This window comes from Hyaena hyaena, unplaced genomic scaffold (assembly GCF_003009895.1).
Source record: "Hyaena hyaena isolate Hyena2069 unplaced genomic scaffold, ASM300989v1 scaffold_147, whole genome shotgun sequence".
Taxonomy (NCBI): domain Eukaryota; kingdom Metazoa; phylum Chordata; class Mammalia; order Carnivora; family Hyaenidae; genus Hyaena; species Hyaena hyaena.
Window position 1 is genome coordinate 1,622,897 of NW_024080779.1, and position 27,373 is coordinate 1,650,269.

At 41.1% G+C, this 27,373-nt stretch overlaps 1 protein-coding gene across 3 annotated transcripts in view; it reads left to right on the top strand.

Annotated features, from left to right (window-relative positions):
• The window catches only part of TENM1 (teneurin transmembrane protein 1), a 560,608-nt gene that overhangs the window by 397,932 nt on the left and 135,303 nt on the right, over window positions 1-27,373 (top strand). For all 3 annotated transcript variants that reach the window (XM_039238819.1, XM_039238821.1, XM_039238820.1), the window contains exons 16-18: window positions 10,578-10,697; window positions 16,948-17,209; window positions 19,954-20,221. In XM_039238819.1, coding sequence (XP_039094750.1) covers window positions 10,578-10,697; window positions 16,948-17,209; window positions 19,954-20,221 — 650 coding nt within the window. The remainder of the gene's footprint in view (window positions 1-10,577; window positions 10,698-16,947; window positions 17,210-19,953; window positions 20,222-27,373) is intronic.

The following is a 27,373-nucleotide window of genomic DNA, read 5'->3' on the forward strand; positions in this document are numbered from 1 at the left end:
CTCTCTCTCTGCCCCTCCCCCACTCACTCTCTCTCACTCTCCCTCACTCTCCCTCACTCTCTCTCTCTCTCAAAAAAAAATAAACATTAAAAAAAAAACAGGAAAAGTTAATGTCAAGTAGGTTAAGTACTTTCAAGTGACATAAAGGTTAGGGACAGAGAGTGACCATTTTAATAATACTTTTTTAAAAAAAATTTCATTTTTTATTTGAGAGACAGCATGTACGTGAGAGGAGAGAGGCAGAGAGAGAAAGAATCCCAAGCAGACTCCACACTCAGCACAGAGCCCAACGCAGGGCTTGATCCCACAGCCCTGGGATCATGACCTGAGCCAAAATCAAGAGTCAGGTGCGTGGCTGACTGAACCACCCAGGCACCTCCAGAGAGTGACCATTTTAGTCAGAGTGGTCCAGGAAAGCCTCTCTGGGGAAGTGACATTAGAGCAGAGAACTCGTAACATTCATCTATATCTTAGATGATCTTGGACCCTTATACAATAGATTGTCACACAAGCCAGGGCCTTGTGGCAACTTTTAGGGACCCACTGAATCATGATTCTGTTGCGTTGTATGAAAAGAAAAGGTAAAACAAACCTTTCTCAACAATCACTATATACTGGTTACTGTACTAGGTTTTACGGCTAAGGGGATGGGGTCCCCATTCTCTAGGAGTAGTACATTGAGAAAATTTGAGTAGCTCAGACAAACTGAATAACCTCTAGAAAGAGAAATCAGCAATAGCCCAGACTAGTTTAGTCCTGAAAAGAAAAAAAAAATAGCAGACTGATCAATTAGTGTTGAACTCAAAAGAGATTAAATATATATAAACCATATATATAAAAATATTAATAAACCACTTGCTGATTTGGAATTAGGAAAAAGAAGAGGTAAGAATCGTTTATATTTTAGAATATCTGTTAAGGAAATCGAGTGGTATTCAAGCATTCATGGAAGTAACACTCAGTTTCATATACGCACAGGTAACCCCCAGAAGGTCTATAACATAGTCATCTGAAATTTTGCTGAGGTACAAATTTGAATCCATACGCTTTCTCCTACTTTTTCACGAAATCTGTTAGTTACGGTTCTCCAAGTCCATTTGCTGATAGCCGGTTTGTGTGTAGTTATAATCTAGTAACATGAAAAACATGATACCGAGTACACAACTAGAGGTTGATAAACACACTATGCAACAATTACTGAATAAATTGAATAAGCTGAGAACTGGGAGACACTCTTCCTATAGAATCAGCACCTGCAAATCTATCTCGTATTCACCATTCTTTCTGAAGCGAGGCACTGCACATGACCGGCCCATATTTGGAAAACAACTTCCAAGTGTGGTTTGGCCCGGCCATGGTTCCTTGCGATTCTGTTTGTCTTACCGTGTTGCTTTTCCTGAGCAACCTCCTTCACTTATCGCTTCTGCAGTTTTCGTCCTAAGTGGGAAGTTAAAATCGCTGCTACTTGCTAATAAAGCACTGTGATATTGTTTATATGAAAGGTGTTACGTATGTGCCGGCGGGATCTCCTGATTTTTCAGACAACTATTTTGTCTAATGCTAAAGTTTAGGAAACACATTATAAAAATTACAAAGTGCTGAGAGTTCCAAGATATATAGTGCTGACTAGCTCCTGAAATCAGCAGTCAACACCTAAATGTACCAAAAAGAAAGAATGTGTGACTTTCACTTCCTTGCAAATGCTCTTGGGCAGCGAAGAACAAAAAGAAATCAGAGCACAAATCTTCAAAAGGCTGTTCAATTGATTGCTGGTGATATTTTGGAACTCAGATGTTCTGAGATGCTTAACAATGGTGATTAGTAATACCAGTAGCTATCTATCTACAGCTTATCTCAGTATGAATAGGTATTTTCTAATATTTTATCCATCTTACCACCCCATTAAGAAATTCAAAAGGCTCAACTCCTTATTACTTACTTCTTAGCTGTACTTTTTGCTTGCAGTGGCCCTAGCTGGTTCTGTCATCTAAATTTGTCCCTAGAGAGGGCAGAGTAAATGCAAGTTTGGGGAGAGGGAATGAGTGACATGTGGCAGTTCAGCTCATCTCCCCTACACACACAGCACATAGAAAGTACTCAGCAGCTCGTGAGTATCTCCAGGAACCGATGCCCCGTGGAAAGCGATAGCACCGTCTTTGTAGGTGAGCTCTTTATGTTCATTTGTAGCCACATTTTTTACATCTTAAGAAAGATCTGCAGTATAGCTCAGGCCACTTAGAATCCAGGTCAGAAGCCCTCCATCACTGCACCACTTTCCAGCTGTGCTAACTTGAGCATGTTTTTTTTAAGCCCCTCTGGATTGGTTTCCTCATTTTTTAAAACAGGGTTAGTAGTTGGGTACCAACCCAAGGTTATGTCAATACTAAATGAAATAAGATCAAGAAAGTGCTCAGAGTAGTACCTACCTCATAATAAGTGTTTCATAAATATTTTATTTATACAAGTTTGTGTATATTATACCAGGGGACACAATAGAGTGTAATTAGAAAGATACAGTTCATAAAACAATCATTTTACTGGGTTGTTTTGTTGTGAATGGCATCTTTGTGAGGTGGCTGAGGATAGGACAGGGAAAAGTCACACCAGTGATGACCAGCAAGCCCGAGCTAGAGCTAGTGTGGGTGGAGCTAGGCCCCACATTTTCCTGAGTGGAAGGAAGAGTAATCCGTGGCCAGGCTATAGCCAATCAGACAGACCTCCCCTATATTTAATGACTATCCATTATTTGAAGGGCAGATTCACAGAGAAGTGACAGGAAAGGTTAATGAGGTTAATAAAACCCCATAGGGCTGATTACAAAGAACCATTTGAGTGATGTGTACAATGGGCAAAACCCAAACCAAACCAAGCCAAATAAAAACCAACTTGCCGCTATTCGAGATTTGCAAGGGCTTACAGGACAAATATTTCAGGATTCAAATTCTGGACAAAAATAATCGTGTGTCTAAATGAAGCAAACTGGCACTTACGCAGTCCTGAAAATGTGACTGTGTCGTCAGTTTTCTTATTGCTTCAAAACACTTGATCTTTTTCCCATTACTTTGGGGATCTCAGGCATCCAAAGCAAGCCTGCTTTTGACAAGCAATTACCAGGGCAGATGGGAAAATAGCCACCGTCCTCAGGGTGAGTGCCCCCATTTTGTTTTACTTGAAACATCACTAGCCATGAGGAAAATAATTCTGCTTAAAAAGCTATCTGCATTTTCAGTAGCACCACCTTTCCATGAATGTCCTAGAATGTCGATGGGTAATGCTTCCAGCTGCTTTTAATGTTACCCATTTAGTAGGTATTATTTATTTGGGCTAGTGACCAACTGAGTAGGATTAAATCTGCCCACTCTATTTAAATAAAAACTAAGGAGATTTTATTGGGTTTGCATATGAACATTCACTGCATTCACATTTTCAGAACATGAAAACAGGTTTGTGCTATGACATTAAATATTTTCATGGTGCTGTACCAGCTTAGATAACATATATCAAAAATCCAGCATGTGTTGTGTGGAAACCCCCCAAATATCTGAATATTAGAACCCTCAAATGTATTTAAATTATGAAATACCACATCGTAATTATATGGTAATACATAAAGGAATAATGGGGTTAGTGTTCATAAATTAAGCATGTGAGGAGGACTGTTCATTCATTCTTCCCAGTCACAGGGGCACTATTTAACTCCCTGATGTAGTCAATTATCAAACAAAACTCTCATGATGAGAAAATCCTAATGCACAATCCAGAATGCTGGCTTCTAATAAAAGAACTGTAAGGCATCTGTTGCACAGGAACCTCGAAGTAGTCTCTGAAACCTTTGAAGCAGGTGCCATGAGAGTACGTTATAAGTATCATACATCTTCATATAAAAATATTTGAATTGAAATTCAATAAGCTTTCTTGAGCATGTGCTGTGTATACCAGGCACTGGGAAGGACACAGAGAGGAAAAAAATCACACTCTTTGCACTGGCGTAGACTATCTAATAGAAAAGACAGACAGATATATAACTCTTATCCAAGACAGGCTTCGACAAGTGCAATAACACGGATCCAAGCACTGTCTAAAGAGAATAACAAGGATGGGGGGAAATTGACACTTATATGACATGGACAAATCCAGTTAAAACATTTTTTCATTTTATGATCTCTGGATTTGAAAGCACCCTACAGTTCATCTCATAGTCCAACCTCCACTTTGTCATGACAGTTTCAGCATGTCTTCCCAAAGTATAATTTGGCAGGGGTGCCTGGGTGGTACAGTCAGTTAAGCATCCCACTTTAGCTCAGGCCATGATCTTTCAGTTCGTGAGTTCGAGCCCCTTGTCGGGCTCTGTGCTGTCGGCCTGCTTTGGATTTTGTGTCTCCCTTTCTCTCTGCCCCTCCCTGCTCACTCTCTCTCTCTCTCTCTCAAAAATAAATAAACAATAAAAATATTTGTAAAAAAATGCAATTTGGCAAGCCCATTTGCAAAGGTGTATGTGGAGGAGTTAAAAATTCATACCTCACAGATTTATTTCATCATGGTGTGATTGTGAACCAGTTAGTGACTTGCCTACCTTTCTTTATATGGTTTATGTCCTCTGCCTCCCTCTTCAGAAACACATACACTTTCATTGGCTGGCCGTGTTCTGGTCTTGCTTTCACAAAAACAGTGATTCTCAAACTTTGATCTTTAAACCAGCAGCATCAGCATCACTTGGGAACTTGCTAGAAATGCACATTCTCTGGCTGCATTCCAGACCTGTGACTGAGAAACTGGGGCTGGGGCCCAGGGAATTGTTTTTCCAAGCCCTCTGGGTCATTCTGGTGTGTGATCTAGTTTGAGAACCACTCGGGGCGCCTTGGTGGCTCAGTCCATTGAGCATCCTGCATCGGCTCAGGTCATGATCTCAAGGTTGATGAGTTCGAGCCCCGCGTCAGGCTCTTTGCTGACAGCTCAGAGCCTGGAGCCTGCTCCGGATTCTGGGTCTCCCTCTCTCTCTGCTCCTCCCCCACTCATGCTCTGTCTCTCTCTGTCTCAAAAATAAGTAAACATTAAAAATTTTTAAATAAAAAAAAGTTTGAGAACCACTGATGTGTATGCAAGAAAGGTGAGCAGGAAGGACTGAGCACCAGTACCACCGTTCCTGGATTACACTCTAAAGAGAAGAGCCTTGGGGCGCCTGGGTGGCTTAGTCGGTTAAGCGTCCGACTTTCACTTAGGTCATGATCTCGCAGTTCGTGGGTTCGGGCCCCGCGTCGGGCTCTGTGCTGACTGCCAGCTCGGAGCCTGGAGCCTGTTTCAGTCTGTGACTCCCTCTCTCTCTGACCCTCCCCTGCTCACGCTGTCTCTCTCTCTCATAGAAATAAATAAAAATATTTTTAAAAAATAAATAAATAAATAAAGAGAAGAGCCCTTCTCCAGTGCACAATGACAGAGGATGAGCTGTTTCAGCCCAAGGGACACAAACTACAACCGTGCAACTTTACAGTACAGTAAGCCTGCGGAGATGTCCCGGGAAGTATCAAGCCACACCTCCTATGCCGCAGGTTTCTGTCCCTTGGAGGCTTGAACCAAATAATGACTACTAGAAGAATTTACAGGACAGGATTCCAGCGCTGGTGAGCGGAGGACCCACATGGCCTCTCTCAGCTCGGTTCTCATGCTCTCTCTTGACCAGAGCTGTCAGCTCTGGAACAGATTTCATCTGTTCCTACGGAGAAAACAACCTAACCTGCCCAACCGCTGCTAGATCTCCTGCTGGCCAGGACCTTGATTCTGAATGTTACCCTTCAGAGGTTGCTTATGCTCATGTTAGCAACAAAAGCAAATAGCTATAACTTCCCCAGCCCTGAGCCTCATTTTCCTTACGAAAGATTTTAATCAGAAATACAGTGCAGTAAATTACATCTTCTTTCAGCAATTTAGTTTTCAGCCTTGTTTTTCAAACCAACTCTTGGGCTTGAGGTTAATGTTTTTGCCTGAAGTGTTGAATGAATATTGGAAATTTGACATTGAAGACGAAAGACAGCAAATAAGAAAAGAGGAGAGAGGAACCAAGAGTTTATTGAAGGCTAGGGATAATTTGACTATGCCATGAAAATAGCAAATACAGAATGAATTAGACCTTTTGCATCAGAACGGTCTAACAAGCAGCTTGTTAGTTAAATAAGGCTCTGAGTAAAGTGTATTCTGACTTAAATTTCCCAGGATGCCCTGCTCTTCAGACCAAGCTCCAGACACCTAGGGGATTCGGCATTTAGTTAAAGGGAGAAGCAATTCCTTCGGGCTTGCCGCTTTAGCATAGTGACAGCAAGTTAGACAGCTTGGCAGCAGCCTGTATTCTCCACAGAAAAGGAAAACAGACACTTGGGAGGGATGATCTTCCCCACAGATGTTCCTAAAGTCACATTGGTCATGTCCATCTAAGTTCAAGTTAATATTCCTCTAATCCACATCAGCAGGGAGAGGTTCTTGTTCTGGAAGATTCAAGGAAGGAAAGCATCCCAACCATGTCTGTGAATCCAGGGAGGAGAGTGAGCACCAAGCAAAGATGGAAACCTTGCACTTGCTGCCATTGAGAGTACACGAACACACACACACACAGCCCACACGAAAGCAGTCATGCTGGGTACGTACCTGCTGTAGACATTTGCAGAGCCAGCTTTATGACAGTGGCCTCTGTTAACCTAATTTGAAAGACTCAGAAGAGTTCCATATATTTAATTGAAAACGTTTCAGAAAACGACAGGTCCTTGAAAGATTCGGATTCACGTTGACAGTAGTTTTGATGTGGCAAAAATTTAAGAATTCAAGATGTTTCCCCAGGACAGGCCAAGGACAGGCCAAGTACAAATGCTTCCTTTAGGTGGTGATTTGAGGACACCGGAGACTCTGGGAGAGGAAATAGGGAGGCCCCACAATCAGAATGATGAAGAGCACTGAAACTAAGGTTGTGTTCCCACCAAAGGCAGACCCCCGCCATGCCCAGCTCACTACTTCAACAAGGGCCTAACCTAGGAAAGAGATGAATTACACAGGCCACCTTGGATAGGAGAAGCATTATCCGAACCAATGATGTAAATGGAGGAGAGAGTACATTTCAGTGGCTGTGTGACTCAAGAAAAATAGATACAAGACTACCATCTACAATCACGAATAATTGAGTTTAGAAGCTAGGAGTGCACAAAATAGCAGTTGAGCTAAACAAAGTGGCACAATACATCCTGTTTGCAGAGTATGTTTGAAGGCCCCTAAAGGCCATTTGGAGCAGGAGTAGCCTGGGGAAGCAAGTTGATTCAAGAGCTTTCTTTAGAAATGGAGCATTTGCCTAGGAAAATGTTTTCCCTAGATTTCTGCATGCGGTGCCAGTCAAGATTACTGCAAATTAAAAATACTTCAATACCATCCCGAAATTTAGACAACTTCCACTGACGCAGGATGACTGATGTTGGTCGAAGATTATAGTAAGTACTAGTAATCCACGAATGAAAGGAGCTAAGAGTTATTCTTGTGAAAAATGGATGACATGGAGTGTGTAAATAATGGGAGCAAATGCAGCAGAGAATCTTAGAACATTTAAAGTCTAATACATTACAAAGAGAGTTCAATGCCGATAGATGTAGAATAATAAGTTTTATGGGGCTTTATCATATGCTATAAGTTGGTGTGCATCATAAAATATGAGAAATAAAAAAATACGGTAGTTGAAAGACAAGTTTGCACGTTATTTATGAATGATGAAGAGTGAAATGAATGAGAAGAAGAACAGGTAGACAGTGTCTTGAATAATGATGACTTTGATGAGTCGTTATCACACAAATCTGTGTGCTTCATAAAATATGAGGAGTATTAAAGAGCAGAAGAGTCAAAAGACAAGACTACTCAGAATGAGATACAGAATGGAGGAAGAGAGGAATCCAAGAGAAAGGAACAGAATAATGATGACTTTTATGAGACTTTCACTCACCAGCCTGGATCCTTCATAAATATAAAACTGTATAGAAAATAAAAGAGCAGCAAAGAGAAGAGACAGGTCTGTGTCTGTCATAAAATATGAGCAAATAATGCCAAGTAGGCTTGACAAAATAAAAACAAAAATAATTGAGCCTAGTAGAGCTGTGGGAAGACACAATGTCTGGATTAATATGAACAAATAAAATGAATAAGTATAGGATTGTCTTGCCAAATGGGAATCAGTGACCACCTAGGTAGGCTTTATTGTTGTAAAGTCCACCTTGTTAACCAGTAGAGCCTTGGCAAGTTTGGAATTACCCCCTACCCCCACAAAAAACATAAGCGCTTAGGGCTCAAGAAGCCATGTTTAACTGATTTTCGAAAATCTTTTCTCAGCCTCTCTAGCTCCAATTCCTCTATAGTTTGCAGGAGATTTTCTCAGCTTGTTTCTACTTAGCCTCTACCCTCCTTGTCAAATGTTCTTCTATAAAGACCTTCCAAAAGTTACTGTATAAAACTACAGACATTTCTTGTTACACTGGACTTAGAACCTGGGACCAGATCTGTCAGGATTAGTTCAAAATCCAGAATTCAGTGACTTTCAAAGAAATGTCTTCTCAATTAGAATAAATGGGATTTCAGAATCTCCCCCCAAAAGACTGGGAGACTCAGACAAGGCAAAACAAGCACCAATATGCCATTTGCATACTCACAAATATGCCATTTACAGAACTCATAAAATGTATAGGTCACTGGAAAAAAGAAAGCCACTGAATTATGTCAGAACTAGGAATGTTGGTCTGGGAGCTCAACACACAAAAACACCAATAGCAACAGTTATAATAGCTTACTTTTGTGTAGTACTTAATGGTTTGTAGTTTGTTTGGGGGGAAGACCTTTGGTAATGCAAGATAAATTCTGTTAGCATAACATATCCAATTCTTCTGATTGTGATAGAATTTAGTAGGGAAATTTATTGTCTATAATATATAAAACAAACTTTGGCTGGTAAAAAAGAAAAGAGATTGTTCTTTCTCTCTCAAATGATCTTTGTGGCCATGAGCCTTTAGATACATTGTCTCAACTTGCTAATTCTGTTCAAAGAAGGTACAATGCCAGAGTGTAATTATTATGGTTACTTTGGAAAATCATATTTATATGCCCAAATAACATGGCCCCCTTTAATCCAAGATTGAGATTCCCTGGAATGACTGGATCCCACTTGGTGAAAAAATAACATTAGCTCCCTGGGAATAAAATCACTGACCAAGCTCAACCTTCCTCAGTACTACCAACACCAGCTATAAATTGCACATTCTAGAGCTCAGGGCTACCAAAGCTAGGATTTGACTCCCCTGCCCCCGCCACCTCTGCCACCCTCAATAATGACAGGCCAACAAAAAATCTTTGCTTGGAATTTGCTCCTGGGCCCTCTTCTTAACTGTCGAGCTTTTGAAATTTGTTACAACTTGGCCAGACCAGAAAGCATATGCATTTTAGTGGACTATGTCTGGAAGATAGCCTCATTTAGGGACTAGTTTAATGAAACCCTGTTTTTTTGGCAAGGGTGAAAGTCCTTTGTTTAAAGGGAAAATCTCCCCAACTATTTTATTTCAAGTAGGCAAGAGAAATGGAATGCTATAGCCAAGGACCATGTCTCTTTTACAGACTAACTCTTACAATTTACCCAACTATGGGGCACCGGGGTGGCTCAGTTGGTTAAGCATTTGACTTCAGCTCAGGTCGTGATCTCACAGTTCGTGGTTTCGAGCCCCACATCAGGCTCTGTGCTGACATCTCAGAGCCTGGAGCCTGCTTCGGATTCTGTGTCTCCCCTTCTCTCTGCCCCTCCCCTGCTCACACTCTGTCTCTCTCTCTCTCTATCAAAAATTTAAAATTTTTTTTTAAAAAGAACAACTTTAAAAAAATTTTACCCAACTATGTCTACTCAATTAAAAAATTGTTTTTCCAGAAAAGGCAATTTGGCAATATGTATCAAGAGCCTTAAAAATGTTCACACCTATGCATGTCAATGCATAAAAAACGCACACAACAGAATGATATTGCTGATTACCTCGTAGGAGAAGACTAAGAACTGGGAGGGGGTCAGTGAGCAGAGACCTGAGTCATACATATAATAGATTCATGTATTAATTAATATAATTCATTTTAATTTTAATAAGAGAAAAATATTCTTCCATACCTGAGACTATCTCCCAAGAAAATAATAAGAGATTCAATGCGGGAAAAGTTAAGAAACTACTAAATACCCTAAAATAAAGAATGGATTACACAAGTTAAGGAATATGTTGTTTTAAGGCTATATTGTATAGTAACAAATGATATATTGAGGAATTTCTGATTACATTGGACAATGTAATCAGAAATACACTGTTAACTTAAAAATATCAGGATACAGATCTATACTGAGTATAATCCCAATTTTGATGGGTAAAAAAAATATACATGCCCCCCCCCCCCAAATGTTATTAGTGTTACTACTGGTTGGTGAAATTATTGTTTTCTTTGTTCTACTTGGCTGTGTTTTCCAGAGTTTCTCCATCTTGGCTTCTAGAATCTAGTTTCAACATGCTTTTATACTTGCCTTTGATCTTGTGTTGCAGGCGTGCTTGTGTGATTCGAGGCCAAGTGGTGGCCATAGATGGAACCCCTCTAGTAGGAGTGAATGTTAGTTTCTTGCATCACAGTGATTATGGGTTTACCATCAGCCGGCAAGATGGAAGGTACGTAAGCTTCTAATCATTGTGGGGGGCCAAATACTGACTTCTAGCTGTGAATCAAACCAGGGCTCAGATGATGCAGTGTTTGTAAACCCATCTTCCTTCTAGCTGTATTTGGGAAAGTCCTTGGTGATATTTATTTGCTCTGCTCCCCAACTAAATCAAACCAAATTTCCCTTCTAACCATGCACTATCACTTAAGTATTCTTGAAACCTTGACCATGTGGAACATTTTCTGCCCTTCATCCAATTCCATTCATCAATCCAGCTTCACAATTCAGTGAGATGATGCAGATGATAAAGAGAGAGAGCTCTTCTCCCATGGCAGCCTCAAAATATTTCAGAAATCAAGATGTCTGGGACACCTGGGAGTCTCAGTGGGTTAAGCATCTGACTTTGACTCAGGTCATGATCACACAGTTCATGAGTTCGAGTCCCACATCAGGTAAGCTCAAGCCCTACTTCGGGTGAGCTTGAGCCCCACTTTGGGTGAGCCTCTCTTCTCTCTCTCTCTCTCTCTCTACCCCCCTCTGTCCCTTTTTCACTTGTACTCATTCTCACAAATAAAGTAAAATGGAAGTTAAAAAAAATAATAATAAATGACGATGTCCAAAAGATTTCTTCCAAAAGTACAAAATTCATCCTCATTAAGATACTTATTTTTGATGTGTCCTCCCTAGACTGCCTATCTTACTAGTGGCTGCACCTGATTGACAAGCATAGACAGCCTAACCCATTCCCTTTGGTGGCTATATAACTATGGTGATTTAACATCAACATCAACCCCCAAGCTACTCTAAGGGCTTAGGTTCTCTGAGACCTGGGAAGCAAGACCACTAAGTAAAATCTTTTCATCCCAGAAAAGGATTTGCTCACAAAAATATTTTGTTTATCATTTGGATAGACATTTGTTCAAACAATATTGTTGAGAATAGGCCCATGTGTCCAGCTTAAAGGGACCTATTTAGCACTCACAGGAACATCGTAATAATGGCCTTGAGGTGCCCCAGTCCCCAGATGGCTACCCTTAAAATAACTGCTTACAACAAGCTGCTTCAGTAGTCGCATAAAGAGCTGTTGGCTGGAGCTTTATCACAGTGTGAGAGATTGATTTCAAGTACCTATAATCAAACCTTATCAGTCCTAACCACTTCAGAATTGTTAATTGTTCAACCTGGGCTATGCTGTATTTATTTTTTCAACTGCCTGTCAAGAAAATGCTTATAAAAATTAGTTAAAGAGCAAGGAAGAGTTTTAACATGCTCAAGAAAACAAACTGGTTTTAAGACTTCAGTAAATCATATAGATGATTTGTATGTAAATTACATTGCTAATTATTTACTAGCCATCTATTAGAACAAGCTCAGCAAAACTACTCTGGGTACAGATAGTCTGAGTACACACACACACACACACACACACACACACACACCCATTGCTTATATACATATAAGCTATTAAAAGTACATTTCCTTTCAAATGGTAGATAATTGGAGCTCTCTACTAATTCAAATGGACCTTTCTCTTAATTCAATTAAATGATGAAATTTTTGTAGTTCGTTCACCAGGTTCACAAAAGTGGCCTCTCCCATGCCAACATGTTCAGCCATGTGCCAGAAATTGAGAAATGGATTATTTCTTTAAATAGAATGTGCCCTCAGAGACATTTGACTTCTCTTGGAGAACTCATGGGCCCTTAGTTTTCTTAGCATGTGTATAAAGGTTTCAGTGAATTATTTGATATTTACAAAGAAGCTTAAGAGAAACAATGTTTAAAAAATATCTAAAAATTTCTGTTTCCAGTGTACTGAAAACATTAAAGAGGAACAATTTTTGTTGGGTTTCTTTTTTCGTTTTTTTTTTTTTTTTTTGGTTTTTGTTTTAAGTAAAATGCCAAGACCCTGGTCTGCTGAGCTGTCTGTGAGAACTAGGTTTATATAGATGACAGATACAGCCAGAGTCCCCTCTGGCAATAACTCTCCCCTCAGGCTCCACAAAGGGTGTAACTGTTCAAAATCTGTGCCCCAAATGCCAAGCAGACTGTCCCACTGTCATCTCTTGGACAGAAAGTGACAGTGTGATGGGTGTTTCCATTTATATGTCTCTACTTGTTGCTATCTCAGACTGAGTAAGTACATTTCAAAAGCAGAGTGTCATAAGGAAACTATACCTGAGAGCAAAAGGATTATGGAAAAGCTGAGATTAGCATTTAAATACCTAGTAGACAGTGTGATGCATAAGATCTGGAAGCACCCTCTGTCTCCAAATCTCAGTCCAACCTGCCTGCCACTTTGCCTGTAGTTGCCACCAATGGCATCAGAGCTTTGGGTTAAGCTGTTGACTCTAAAAGTCCCTGTTAAATGCAAATATGTTGTGTGGGATGTAGAACTAATTACCCCATTATCATCCATTTGCACAAGTTAATTGACAACTTTCCCTAGAGAAGCAGGAAAACTCTAGGCCACAGGACCAAAGTGATGTATAAAAAGCAGAAAGAAGGATGAGAGTGGAAGACAGAGCCCTCTCAAAGTAGGAAGAGATTAAGCATGCAGATTGGGAGAGGCCAAAGTAGCAGAATAGAAGAAAAAGGCACTTCTAAAGAAAAAATGAATATGTATGAGTATGTGCTATGTGCCAGGCATTTTCATAAATGTTGATCTATTTCATCCTCACAACAACTTTATGAGACAGGAGGCATTATTATCATCCTCTCCATTTGGCAGATGAGAAAACTTACCCAACTTAACACAGCTAACAAGGGTCAAGCCCAAACTTTGAACTCAAGTAATCTGGCTCTTGTCTGAATTATATTCAGGTAGTGATAAGCAAAATAGGTGAAGTACTGAACTTCTTAGAAGATTCTTGAGATGCATTAAAGGTCTTAAGAACTTTGGACAACTTTGGAAAATGAACAGAGAGTTCCCTCTGATTCTGGAACTTCAAGGCAAGAGTTTGTGGATTTATGGGTACCATAAGGCAAAGATAAGCATTGCACATAGCCCTCAAAGTTTTCCATCTGTGGTTAGGACTGGTCTGACTTATTAGGGATAGAGAAGTCTCCAAACAAATACGTCTTCTCCCTTGGGTCTTTTATACTTATTATCATATGACTTGATAACCTGTTCTTTTTCTTTATGTTTATTTATTTTGAGAGAGAGAGCACATGCAGGGTAGGGTCAGAGAGAGAGAGGGAGAGGGAGAATCCCAAGCAGGTTCCACGCTGTCAGCACAGAGCCTGACATGGGGCTCCATCTCACAAACCGTGAGATCATGACCAGAATTGAAATCAAGAATTGGACGTTTAACCAACTGAGGCACCCAGGCAGCCCTTGATAACTTGTTCTTAACGACCTATGCCAGTGGAGATCATTTGTGACAGGGGAAATCTCAAAAAATTAATTATTCAAGGAACATGCTATTTGGCATTGGAATGATTTAGATGGAATTTTGGCCACAGATCCACCTTCCACTTCCATGGCAGTTAATGAGCCAATCAGACAGTGTTTACTGTATACACCACTTAGGTGGGAACAAGAAAAAGTAGTCAGGGTTCTCCAGAGAAACAAAACCTGTGTGTGTGTGTGTGTGTGTGTGTGTACATGTATATGTATAAATGTATACATGAGAGAAAGATACTTCAAGGTATGTGATTGTGGGGATAGACAGTTTCAAACCTGTAGGGTAGGCTGGTAGGTTGGAATCTCTTGGGAAGGAGTTGACGCTACCTCTGCAGTCTTGAAACAATTCCTTCTTCCTCAGAGAAACTTCAGTTTTGATCTAAAGGTCTTTCAACTAAGTGGATGATGCCCTCCCACATTATCAAGGGTAATACCTTTTACGTAAGGTCAGCCAGTTGTAGATTTTAACCACATCTACAAACTACCTCCACAGCAACACCTAGATTAGTGTCTGAATAGGTGGGTACTATTACCCAGCCAACTTGACATATAAAACTAAACCATCACAGGAAGCCTAGGGGAAGTTCCCAGAAGAAGTTAAAAATCAGCATCTGCTGGTGCACCTGGGTGGCTTAGTTGGTTACACTTCTGACTTCGGCTCAGCTCATGACCTCACGGTTCGTGAGTTTGAGCCGTTCATCTGGCTCTCAGCTGTCAGCACAGAGCCCGCTTCGTATCCTCTGTTCCCTCTCTCTCTGTCCCTCCCCGCCCCCTCTCAAAAATAAATAAATAGACTTTAAGAAAAATCAGTATCTGCTTATGGAGATAATCAAAAGCTGGCCTAGAGTTCATTTGAACTGGAAGAGAAAACATCTGTAAATGTAATAAGGCAATGGATCTGATTTGAGAAGAATGTTAACATTTGTTGAGTCTCTGCTGTATGCTTGACCCATAAGTCTTTATCTTATTTACTTGTTTTCAGTAGTAGCTGAGGTGATAGATCGTATTAGCCCCATTTTACTAATGAGGAAAGAGAAATTCGTGGAGGTTAAATAGCCCATAGACACAAAGTTAACATGGCAGAGCTGGGATTCAGACCCAGGTGTGTATGAAGCCAAAACCGCATTCTTTTCTACAAAACAAGAAACTTGCCCTGTCTGCCTAATGTTTCTAGAAGTAGAGAATAATTCCCAGATACCCATTTTTGTTTGGATAGTTTATTTACCTCTGTATGTGTCTGTGTATGTGTGTGTCTCTGTGGGGGGGGGGGAGGGGGGAGTGTTCGCATTTGTTTTTGTTTTCAAGTAAATAAGCACTTCAGCTTTAAAGAGGTAAGAGCCAAGGTTTGGGCAAAGCAAACTTGCCCAAGGACATGGAGGTAAATCAACATAGAATGTGAACTAGAGGAAAGGTCTCTTGACAAGTAGTGTAGGATTTTCCCCACTATACTTGCCTTAAACTGCTTCTGTATTATCATGAATTCAGCCTGTCTGTCTTAAATCATAAGCCATTTGGGTGTTCTTTTTTCAGTTCAAACCTAGATTATTTTCTATAGCTATTCCAAAAATCCTCTTTTTGGAAACTGCCTTAATATTACAGCTACTTGACTGAAAAAGTAACAATAAAAAATACAGTATTCGCCATCCTTTGTTACTGTCCATTTATCTTTATCTGGAAGATTTCTGCAACAAGACATGATTGGCAATGCTATAATAAATATAATAAATGTCATATGAAGGGAGTGCTAAGGTATCCATAATTAAGTCTGAGCCCCTATCAGGGCATTCTATCATTGAAAAAGTGTTTTACAGAAAGATCTTTTTTAATGCAGGGAATTGCTTACATCTCTCTCCTGTGAATTTAAGTTGCTTTGAGTATTAAGGAGTAACATATTGCCCTTTATCCATTTCTACGATATAATGGTAATAATTTATCATTAACTTATTTTTACATAGTATTTTATGCTTTTTGAATGCTTCCAAGTACATTATCTCAAAGACATCATTATACTTACAAGAGAAGCAAGGTAGAATCATCTAGTGCAGAATGTACTGGAATCTGAGTCTGTTATGCTCCAATGCAAGAGTAATGTCAGATACCACATCAAGTGATGGACAGAATTGGCTTACAGGAGAGGTAGTCTTACTTTGTCAGAGATATGGAAGGTGTTGTCAGCGGAGATGGATAGGGTCCATTACAGGCTGTCTTACAAAAGGAAACCAAGAGGCATTCTAGACAGAACCAGAAATCCTAAATGTAGAGTTCAAGTAGAATCAGGAGCCAAAGTGGGTAGCCAGATGGGGAGGGTTCAGGCATGGCATTGTTCAAGCCAATTTCACTGAACAACTTTCCTAAATGCCATCTCAAAAGACACCACCAGATTTCTGACACTATGTTTGTGACTCTGAACAAGATAGTTAACCTTTTGGCTCTTTACTTTTCTTGAGTTACATTATAGGATTTTTTTTCTTGAGGATGAATAATGCATTATATTAAAGATGCTGCTGGATGTTAAATGGTCATCTTTCTGTAATCTCTAGGACAAAGGGGGGCAGTGATATAAGTTATGGCTTTGCAGAAATCTACGCAGTGATTTTGTCTCAGGTAGTATTAAAATTGTACATATTTGGGGTGAGTATCACCTGGTGATATGGAGGTTTTTTTTCAGAAGTCTCTTGGATAGTCAAAAGAAACCATCCATACATTTAGCTAGAGGGAATTTATAAAATAGAAATACGAATGGATGTAGTTGAGTCCCAAAGGAAGCAAGGTGCTGCACTAAAATTACTTTTTTAACTTGAATTTTATTTTGGTTGTTCATTTGATTGAAACTGTCTTATATTTTTCCTTCTCAGCTTTGACCTCGTAGCCATTGGAGGTATTTCTGTCATCTTAATCTTTGACCGGTCACCTTTCCTGTCTGAGAAGAGGACACTCTGGTTGCCTTGGAATCAGTTCATTGTGGTGGAGAAAGTTATCATGCAGAGAGTTGTATCAGACCCACCATCCTGCGACATCTCCAACTTTATCAGCCCAAACCCCATCGTGCTTCCTTCACCACTCACATCATTCGGAGGGTCCTGTCCAGAAAGGGGAACTATTGTTCCTGAGCTGCAGGTGGGTACATTGGCCTTCGAATGTATAAAATCACAGCATCGTGGGGGTGGTCAGCAACATATAATGGCTAGATTCCTTTCCCTGGTACTCCAGCCAGCTCTATAACGGTCTGCCCTTCATTTGTTAGGAGAGGCTTCCAAATGGAATCTCTCTGGCACACATTAGCAGGGTGATTGGCCAGCACTACAGGGTGCTATCTGTGGTCATAGAACAAAGCAAGGTGAACTAGCTGTCCTGAGAATTAAACCCCAAGCCTTGACCTAATGAACACTGTGCTCTAAAGAACAAATCTAGCTGGCTAGCTCAGTAGTGACAACAGTATAAGCAATGAGGTGGGACCATTTGTGGTTCTGAAATTAAAGCTCTTTAGGAAATCTAGTTTTCTTCCATTGTCCAGTTTGTATCCATTGTCATTGTTCTTAATAGTCACGACAGCTCCTCTTATTTAGCTGTGTTTGGTGAAGGTAGTTTTCAAGCCGGTGGGTTCTGTTTAAAGCTTTGCTTTTGAGTGTTCAAGCTTTATAGCCAGAAGAGGACATATTCTTGTACCTTTTTATTTTATAGTACCTGATAATTTTTCTTCATTCAGTATCCCATATTTTCTTTTTTTTTTAATTTTTTTAATGTTTTTTATTTATTTCTAGGAGAGAGAGAGAGAGAGACAGCGTGAGCAGGGGAGGGTCAGAGAGAGAGGGAGTCACAGACTCTGAAACAGGCTCCAGACTCTGAGCTGGCAGTCAGCACAGAGCCCGACGCGGAGCTCGAACCCACGAACCGCGAGATCATGACCTGAGCGAAAGTCAGACGCTTAACCGACTAAGCCACCCAGGCGCCCCAGTATCCCATATTTTCATTTCAATACTAAGCCATTCAAACATCTGTAGTATAGTTTTCTCATCACATTGTAAAAACATCGTAATGATAGTTAAATTCGGAAGCCACCAAAATGGACCCATAAGTCATACAGATCCAGAATTCAAGAAGTATACTCAAGAGGAAGTCAATGGATATTCCAAGGTTGACTTGGTTTTTCTTCCATCACAATATTCCCAGCAGCTATTACCAGTGCCCAGAGGATACCATTTGTGAAAAGCTCATAGAAAATAGTGCTGAACAGGAAAAGATGTCCAGTGAGTTACCCCTCTTGTGTTTTCCGTTGTTTTTCCTTGGAAAGGAAGCAAAAACAAGACCGTATTCTTTTGTTTCTAATCTTTTTTGAGTTTATTTATTTTGAGAGAGACAGACAAGCAGGGGAGGGGCAGAGAGAAAGGGAGACAGAGGATCCAAAGCAGGCTCTGTGCTGACAGCAGAGAGCGCAACACAGGGCTCGAACGCACAAACCGTGAGATCATGACCTGAGCCGAAATGAGACACTTAACCAACTGAGGCACCCAGGCGCCCCAATAAGACTATATTCAATGAGTGCAATGGACTGGTACATCAATCTCTGTATGCTTATCATTAGGAAGCGTGGGTCTCTTTCAGCATCAGAGTTTTTAAATCGATCTAGAATTGCACGTTTCCATAGGGAAATGAAATACTAAGGTGGTTAAGTGTCACCCTAGCCTTCACTATTGTACTTCTGCCACCATCGAAGAAGACAGAGCCATTAGACAACTCTGGCATCAAAGAGCTAATGTAGAGGAAGAAAAATCAGGCCAAGAGTAGACAAAAGGGATTTGTGTTCTCAGAAGAAGAATGAGCAAGAAATCCCGGACAATGTGAGATTCCGTGTGCTTAACAACCAGGTCTGCTATGTGTACTGGTTTAGAAAAGGGATAAGGGACAAGGTTCTGAGCTAAAAATCAATGAGGGCACAAAAATATCCACACGATTCTTGTCACCTTAAGTGTATCAAATAGGCTCTTTCTTCAGCTGGGTTTTGAAAGTTGAAAGTCATGGAACACCAGATTGAGTTTTTGTGACCACTTTTGGTTGTTTAACTCCATCTGTGCTGCTAAACAAATAAGTAATAGCAATTAATGAAGGAAGCCAAGTGGTATTTTCATTCTGGGACCAATGTGTAGTATGAAGTTTGCACAGGAGTTAATGGGAGTTATTTGCTTCTCGGTCACAGGTGCCAACTTGGAAAAAACTTGTTCCCAGCTCTTGGTACATCCAAGCACAAAGAAATATGTAAGCGAAATTTGATTAAAAATTTGGCCCTCGGGGTCATTCCAAAGGTCCAAAGAAGACAAGTTTGATGGCATCAGTAAAGATTAATTCTGGGGAAACCATAATCTCTGTCATGAAATACCGCTTTGCTGAGCCTATTTCTGCAGTCGTTCCTCCTAGAGAGCCCGGCCTGAATAAGGATTACAGCAGTGGTTCAGTGATATATGACTTAACACACCAAACAAGATTTTGTGTGTGTATATATGAGAAAAAGACCCCTTAATGGAGCCCATAGCACTGAAATGCTTGACATTCAGCAGTGTGATCTTTTCCAACTCTTTCTAAGCAATTTTTGGAACACTGTTGAAAAACTAAAATTGTTCTTTTCACAGTCGTTTCTGGCAGGGGGAAAAAAAGGAGAGCAGTCGTCAGGGTTGCTTAGACGTCTTGTCCCCATGCGGACTCAGTGCAAAATTCGAAACCCGCGGTCACACAGCCTCACAAAGAGTCTTGCCTTGACATCCACAGATCCCTTTAAACTGTCTCCTTTGGTGTGTTTCTAAGACAGGAAAGCATCCTCGCCTACCTGTGACCCCTGATCAGATCCAGTCTGCCTTTTTTGCCCTCAGGTGGTACAAGAGGAGATCCCCATTCCTTCCAGCTTCGTGAGGCTGAGTTACCTGAGCAGCCGTACTCCTGGCTATAAAACCCTGCTTCGGATCCTTCTGACACATTCAGCCATTCCCGTGGGAATGATAAAAGTCCATCTCACGGTAGCCGTGGAAGGGCGACTCACACAGAAGTGGTTTCCTGCCGCAGTGAACCTCATCTATACGTTTGCCTGGAACAAAACCGACATCTACGGACAGAAGGTTTGGGGCCTGGCAGAAGCTCTGGGTATGTTGAACTAATTCTCTGTAAATAGCAGCGTTGTGTTTCACAAAACCGAAACTACTGGCTGCATATTAATTTGTATGTGGAATAATTACATATGGAAAAATGATGCCTTTTATTTAAAGGATCTAAGGCATTTTTTTCACTCAAGTCCTCTCTGTGGGCCTATTTAGAGTTCCCTTTTGACACATTGTTCAACTAGTTTAGTTCTCCTTTCCTGATGGCTACGTACCAGTGGAATCGAACACTATCTGACTTGTAACTGTCTCCAGTGCTGAATATTGCCTTCTAACTGTGACCTTTGGTGTGGCATTCTTTAGGCCATGTTTTTGAATTTGACATTTAGACTGTCATTTCCACTTAGAAACTACAAAATTTTTACTTCTAGGCATCTCCACTTATTGTCTCTTATGTCTAAGATAGTTAGACTCCATTAACTTGTTACTTCAGTAGGGTACAGTTTTAAAACATCATCTTACCTTCCTCGTCCTTTTTATTTTCTATTTCAAGACTTTAAAACCTAGAATCTTGCAGACAGTAGGGACTTTGAGCCTAGGGTTTTCAGATATTTGATTGTCTCGGGCAAATGACATTTTTTTAATGTTTATTTGTTTTTGAGAAACAGATGGAGAGAGCGCACACACAAGCAGTGGAGAGACAGAGAGAGAGGGAGACACAGAATCGTAAGCAGGCTCCAGACTGCGAGCTGTCAGCACAGAGCCCGATGCGGGGCTCAACCCCCCAAACTGAGAGATCATGACCTGAGCCAAAGGTGGACGCTTAACCAACTGAGCCACCCAGGCGCCCCTCGGACAAACAACATTTGAAAAAATTAGACTGACACAGATTTGCCAACTTCATTTTTTAATGAATAAGAATATTTGCCAAATAAGAATTTGCCAATAAGAATATTTTTGCCAAATAAGAATATTTTTTAAAGAAAGGGAAAAAAAGCCACTACAATCTACTGCTCGCCTACATAGTTTCATAAGGAGAGAGATCTCTTAACATCAAAAAAGGGAATATTTTGCCTTTAAAAATGACAGTAAGCAGTCTAATACTGATGCTCAGAATGAGAGAAATAGACAGACAGACAGCAATGTCTTTGTTTCTTTCACCCTGTGGAAGACAGTGAAAACTTCCTAAAGGGACCCGACAAAGGACTATGGAGTCATAGTCAGGAGCCATTGAATCTTGTGTCTTCAGGCACTATCTCATGGAAACCACCCATGGACAGATGAGAAGACTATTTTTAAAGTTCTCCAGAGGAGATATTTTCATATCCTCCCTTGGAAGTGTCTGTCATAGAACAACTCCTTATAACTGACATACATCTTTTAGACTAGAGTGTATCAATTTGCTCCCTCTCTTTCCAGAGGAAAACTAATAGCTGGGAGAGATCCTTGCCCAAGAGACCCTCATATACCTAAATAATTAACTCCCCTCTGTTGGACTGTATTAGAATGCAAGAAACATAGAGTGGTTCAGATTTCCTCCGTTAGCGGGAAGTTCCTGTAAAGACATGGGAACGTAAGAAAGTAAGAAAGAACAAGAAAAAGTCCTAGCAAACTGCAACCTTGCTGAAGTTACACTGTAGTTCTAGAAAGCCAGCATCTGTTTGATCAGACAGCTCCGGTTGTAGCAAGAGGCCACTGCCTCCCTCCATGGTGACTCAGCTACGCTGACGCCTGAACTCATCACTTCTCCTGCCATATTAACTACCCTCCCTTTCTTTCAGCTCTTCAAACCCCCCAGTCTAGTGACTTGCTCTGTATCTTGCATTCAGTCTCCTCTTACAAAGAATATCAGATTGTGTCAGTCGGTCACCATACAGCAGACACCCTAGGCAGACCTCTACCATTAGGCTAACTACCACCGCTCCATATGGCCAGCCTATGGAGTCCTGCTTAATCCTTATTTCAGTGAGTGTAGTGGTTAAGAGAACAAGTCTGGAGCCAGACTCCTTCCCTGGGTTCAAGTCATCACTTCTCTACTTACTAGCTATGAAACATTGGGTCCATTGCTTAATCTCCAGGTGCCAGAGTTTCTCCATCTATAAAAGGAATATCATAAGGAGAATGCTCCTCACACGTTATTATAATGTGAGGATTAAATGAGATAAATAATGGAAAGTGCTTCACACATGGTAAGCACTCAACAGATATTCTGCTCTGGTATTGGTTTTTCAGTTCTGCTATGGCCAGGGTATTAGGATCACAAGGTATAAAGTATGGGGCCTATGCAGTTATTTGTTGTCTTGGCTTCTCTAAGTAGGGAACTGGGTATATAGCAGGCAAGCACTCAGTTAGTCTCCAGTTTCCCTCCTTGTCTCACACACACACACACACACAGATACACGCACGCACACACCCGTGCACACAATCTCTTCCCTGCCCTTCTCTGTGCTGTGAGAGGCTGGCTTCTATGGACGGCATTGCCTTTGCTCTCTGGCTTCCCATTTGGTCGATAGGTGGCGCCATCTGGAGACCACAGAATGGAAGGAGACTGAGGTCAGAGTATTTACCCTTCTTCCTGCCTCCCTGCAATTCTGGCAACAACTACACTAGAAGATGGCAGCTCCCAGTCAGAGTGGCTAAAATGAGCAAATCAGAGAACTCTAGATGCTGGCGAGGATGTGGAGAAACGGGCACCCTCCTACACTGTTGGTGGGAATGCAAACTGGTGCAGCCCCTCTGGAAAACAGTGTGGAGGCTCCTCAGGAAACTAACACTAGAACTCCCCTAGGACCCAGCAATAGCACTGCTAGGAATTTACCCAAGGAATACAGGAGTGCAGATGCATAGGAGCACATGTACCCCAATGTTCATAGCAGCACTCTCCACAATAGCTAAAACGTGGAAAGAGCCTAAGTGTCCATCAACGGACGAATGGATCAAGAAGATGTGGTTTATCTATACCATGGAATACTACATGGCAATGAGAAACAATGAAATCTGGCCATGTGTAGCCACATGGATGGACCTTGAGGGTGTCATGCTGAGCGAACTAAGTCAGGCAGAGAAGGACAAATATCATATGTTTGCACGTATAGGAGGATTAGGAGGAACTTGACGGAGGAACAAGGGGGAGGAGAAGGGGGGAAATGGTGGGGGAAAGGGAGAGAGGCAAACCATGAGAGACTCTTGAATGCTGACAAAAACTGAGGACTGATGGATGTGGGGGGGAGGGGGGATGGGCATGGAGGAGGGCACTTGTGGGGATGAGCACTGAGTGTTATGTGGAAACTAATTTGACAATAAACTATTTGTAAAAAAAAAAAAAAAAGAAAGAAAGAAGAAGGAGAAGATGGCAGCTCCTATCCAGTTGCCCGTCCTCCACATCCCCAAGCCCTCTGGTCTTCTGTATCGTCATTCCCTCCCTTTGCCCCTGCAAACCCAGAAGGCTTCTCAGTGTTGTCGGTCCCTGAGTGGGTCAACATCCCTGGTCAATTCCCTTAACCCAGCTCCTCGTTGTACAGCTGTAAATAGTGCCTTCATCTGAGTCTCTGCACGAACACTTGAGTGTGATATGTGGCTCCTGGTGGGGCCTTGACTGGTGCATACTCAAACCTCATGTTCTCTCCAGGATATTATCCAAAAGCTTTTGCCTCCCTAGAATAACTCAAAACTCCTCTAACTTTTCTCCATAGGGCTTTGTTTTTCAATTCCTTATTACCTTCCACAGAACCCCTGCTGGGTCATTGACTTTTTTTTGTTGTTTTGTTTTTACTTTCTTCTTAAGTAGTGACACCTAGCCATTTACTCAGTACACTCCCTCATGAAGAGTTGACCAGGACAGTATATAGCAGTCGTTTCTTGCCAGGGTTCACATAAATGCAGTTCAACCTTACTTTTTAATTTTCTCTCTCTCTTTTTTTAAAGTTTATTTATTTGCTTTGAGAGACTAAGAGCACGTGCACACATGGGTGGTGGAGGAGCAGAGAGGGAGAATCACGAGAACGCTCCGCACTGGGACTCAAACTCAGGAACCAGGAGATCATGACCTGAGCCAAAATCAAGAGCCAGATGCTTAACTGACTGTGCCATCCAGGCGCCCCTAACCTTATTCTCTTAAATAATAGTTTTATTAAGATGTAAATCACATACAACAAACTTCACCCATGTAAAGTGTACAGTTGCGTAACTTTCAGTATTTTCACAATGTTGTACAACAATTACAAATATCTAATTCCGGAACATTTTCATCATCACCTCACACAAACTAGCAGTCACTCTCCCCTCTAAGCCCTGGCAACCACCAATCTCCTTTATGTCTATGGATCTACTTCTGAACATTTCAATCAAATAGAGTCATACAATATGTAGTCTTTCACATCTGGCTTCTTCCTCTTGGCATAATGTTTCCAAAGCTGATTCGTGTCCAAGCATGTGTCGGTACTTCATTCCTTTCTATGACTGAGTAATATTCCATTGCTTGGCTGCACCACATTTTGTTCATTCATCAACTGATGGACATTTGAACTGCTTTACACTTTTTGGATATTGTGAGTCTTGCTGCTATGCACATTCATATATAAGTACTTGTTTGAATATCTCTTTTTGTTTCTTTGGGAAATATACCTAGGAGTAGACCTGTTGAACCATATGGTAATTCAGTGTTTGACTTGTTGAGAAACCACCAAACTGTTTTCTACAGTGTCTGCACCATCTTATCAACCTTACTTTATGCACAAAATGTGTTACTTCTCTTTCTTTTAAATACCTCCAGTGCTAAAGATTCTAAAATTGTCTTCCTTGTTGTAGTTAAGCACTCTTAATGACTTAGCTTCTGATATACCCACAGATTATTGAATAAACGACTGAAACACAAAAGCAGAGACTTTCTAGTATACACACGAGTGATGAAGACCCCATTCCTACTGTTTGCCTACGGCTGTTGGCTTGCTTTCTATTTCTGCAATACTGTTCCCAGTCACAACTTCCTGAAGTATTCTGACTGTAAAATTGGTCTTAACTAAAATCTTGAGTATAAAGTCTGGCCTTAATTAAAATGCTAAAATGTATGTTGTTGGTTCATTTTTAAGGCTAATAACAGTAATAAAAGCAAGAGAAAATTGACTGACTCAGAAATATCCGAAGAGATGGGGCGCCTGGGTGGCTTAGTCGGTTGAGTGTCCGACTTTCGCTTAGGTCATGATCTCGCGGTTCGTGGGTTCGGGCCCCGCGTCGGGCTCTGTGCTGACTGCCAGCTCAGAGCCTGGAGCCTGTTTCAGTCTGTGACTCCCTCTCTCTCTGACCCTCCTCTGCTCACGCTGTCTCTCTCTCTCGCTCTCTCCTAGAAATAAATAAAACATTTAAAAAAAAAAATAGAAAGAAATATCCGAAGAGAGGAAAAAAGTGTTCCTTGTGGCATTTTGGGTGCAGTTAAAGAGCATATTTTTTAGAAAGAAAACTGGCCAAGGTCTCAAGCAAAATGGTCAAAATAATTTTAAGCGTAGTGCATAAGGTGGAATATGGAGTGCTTACCTGTAGGAAATGTCCCACCAACAGTGGTTAAAGGGATTTTATTTACTGCCTAGTCTCCATTTCCATGTCCATGGAGACTAAGAGAATTTCTTAACAGTGGTAAAAACCTTAGAGCAGGTGGCAGAATGAAGTTGGAGACTCTGATTCTCTGCAGATGGATTGTGAGCACCTTAAGAACACAACAGACAATAAATAGTTCAGGTCATAAATGAATGGAGACAGAAGGATCAAGTCTGTGACCACTGAGCTCATACCTTAACAGAGATGACTGAATCTAAACAAACAATGAAGAAAGCATTTAGTTGTACTCCTGCCCAAATTTTATAATCGCTTAAGTAGTGTGAGAAGAAATGGACTAAATTTTGCACCAGATATTAACAGTGGTTAATATGACACTTCTCGGATTTGCTTTTGATTTAGATATCCTAGTACAGTCTTTTGGTAGGCAGAATAATGACCACTGCCCCCCAAAGATGGTGATCCCTGGAGTCTGTGAATATATAATGTTACATGGCAAAAGAGAATTCAGGTTACCCATGGAATTAAGGTTGCTGATCAGCTGACCTTGAGACAGGGTGATTATTCTGGATTATCCAGGTGAGCTCAATGGCATTGCAAGTGTCCTTAAAAGTGGAAGGTGGTGGGGTGCCTGGGGGGCTCAGTCAGTTGAGCATCCGACTTTGGCTCAGGTCATGATCTCGCAGTTTGTGAGTTCAAGCCCCACATCAGGCTCACTGATATCAGCATAGAGCCTTATTCAGATCCTCTGTCTCCCTTTCTCTCTGCCCCTCCCTCATTAATGTTCTTTCTCTCTCTCTCTCTTTCTCTCTCAAAAATATTTTTAAAAAGTGGAACATGGAGTCAGAAGGGGAGGTCAGAGTTAGAAGAAGGTATAACTATAAATGAAAGGCACAGCAGGATGAAATATTACTGGCTGTGAAGATGGGGGAAGGGAGCCAAGAAACAAGGAATATTGGTGGCCTTTAGAAGCTGGAAGAGGCAAAGTAATGGATTCTCCCTTATAACCTCCAGAAGGAATGCAGGCTGCAGACACCTTGATTTTAGCTCAGTGAGAACCATTTCAGACATCTTACCTCCTTAACTGTGAGATGAGAAATTTGTCTTGTTTGAAGCCTTTAAGCTTGTGGTAATTGGTTACAACAGTAATGGGAAACAAACCTTGACCAATATTCATATAGTCCCAGTTCTAACAGAGATTTTGGCTAAAACTGTGGCTAGAAGGTTCTCCCACTCTTCTCCTCCTCCTCCTCTTTCAGGACAGTTCAATAGGAACTTCTGCCCCCCTCCCCCATTTTTGGGTGATGGAGAAAGTGGAGATCCGCTTTAAGCAGGCTGAATTTGAAGTGATGCTGAATATTTACGTTGAAATGCCCACCTAGTTTGAAATGTGGGACTCTTGTTTCCCACATAGCTCAGCTGTGGGGAATTGGAGTCATCTCTCAGGGCTAGAGTGAAGAACAGAGGGTTGAGGGACAGCCATAGTGAGAAGAGGAGTGCTTGAGGCCCTAGAGTATCCCACCATGTTTTGCAATGAAACAGATTTTGCAAGCGGTGGGATAATACCAGAGTGAATAAATTACCAGCAGAGATTGTGTGAACTGCTTCCTTGGCGAAGTATCAATGGCAACTGATAAGATTGATTAATCCC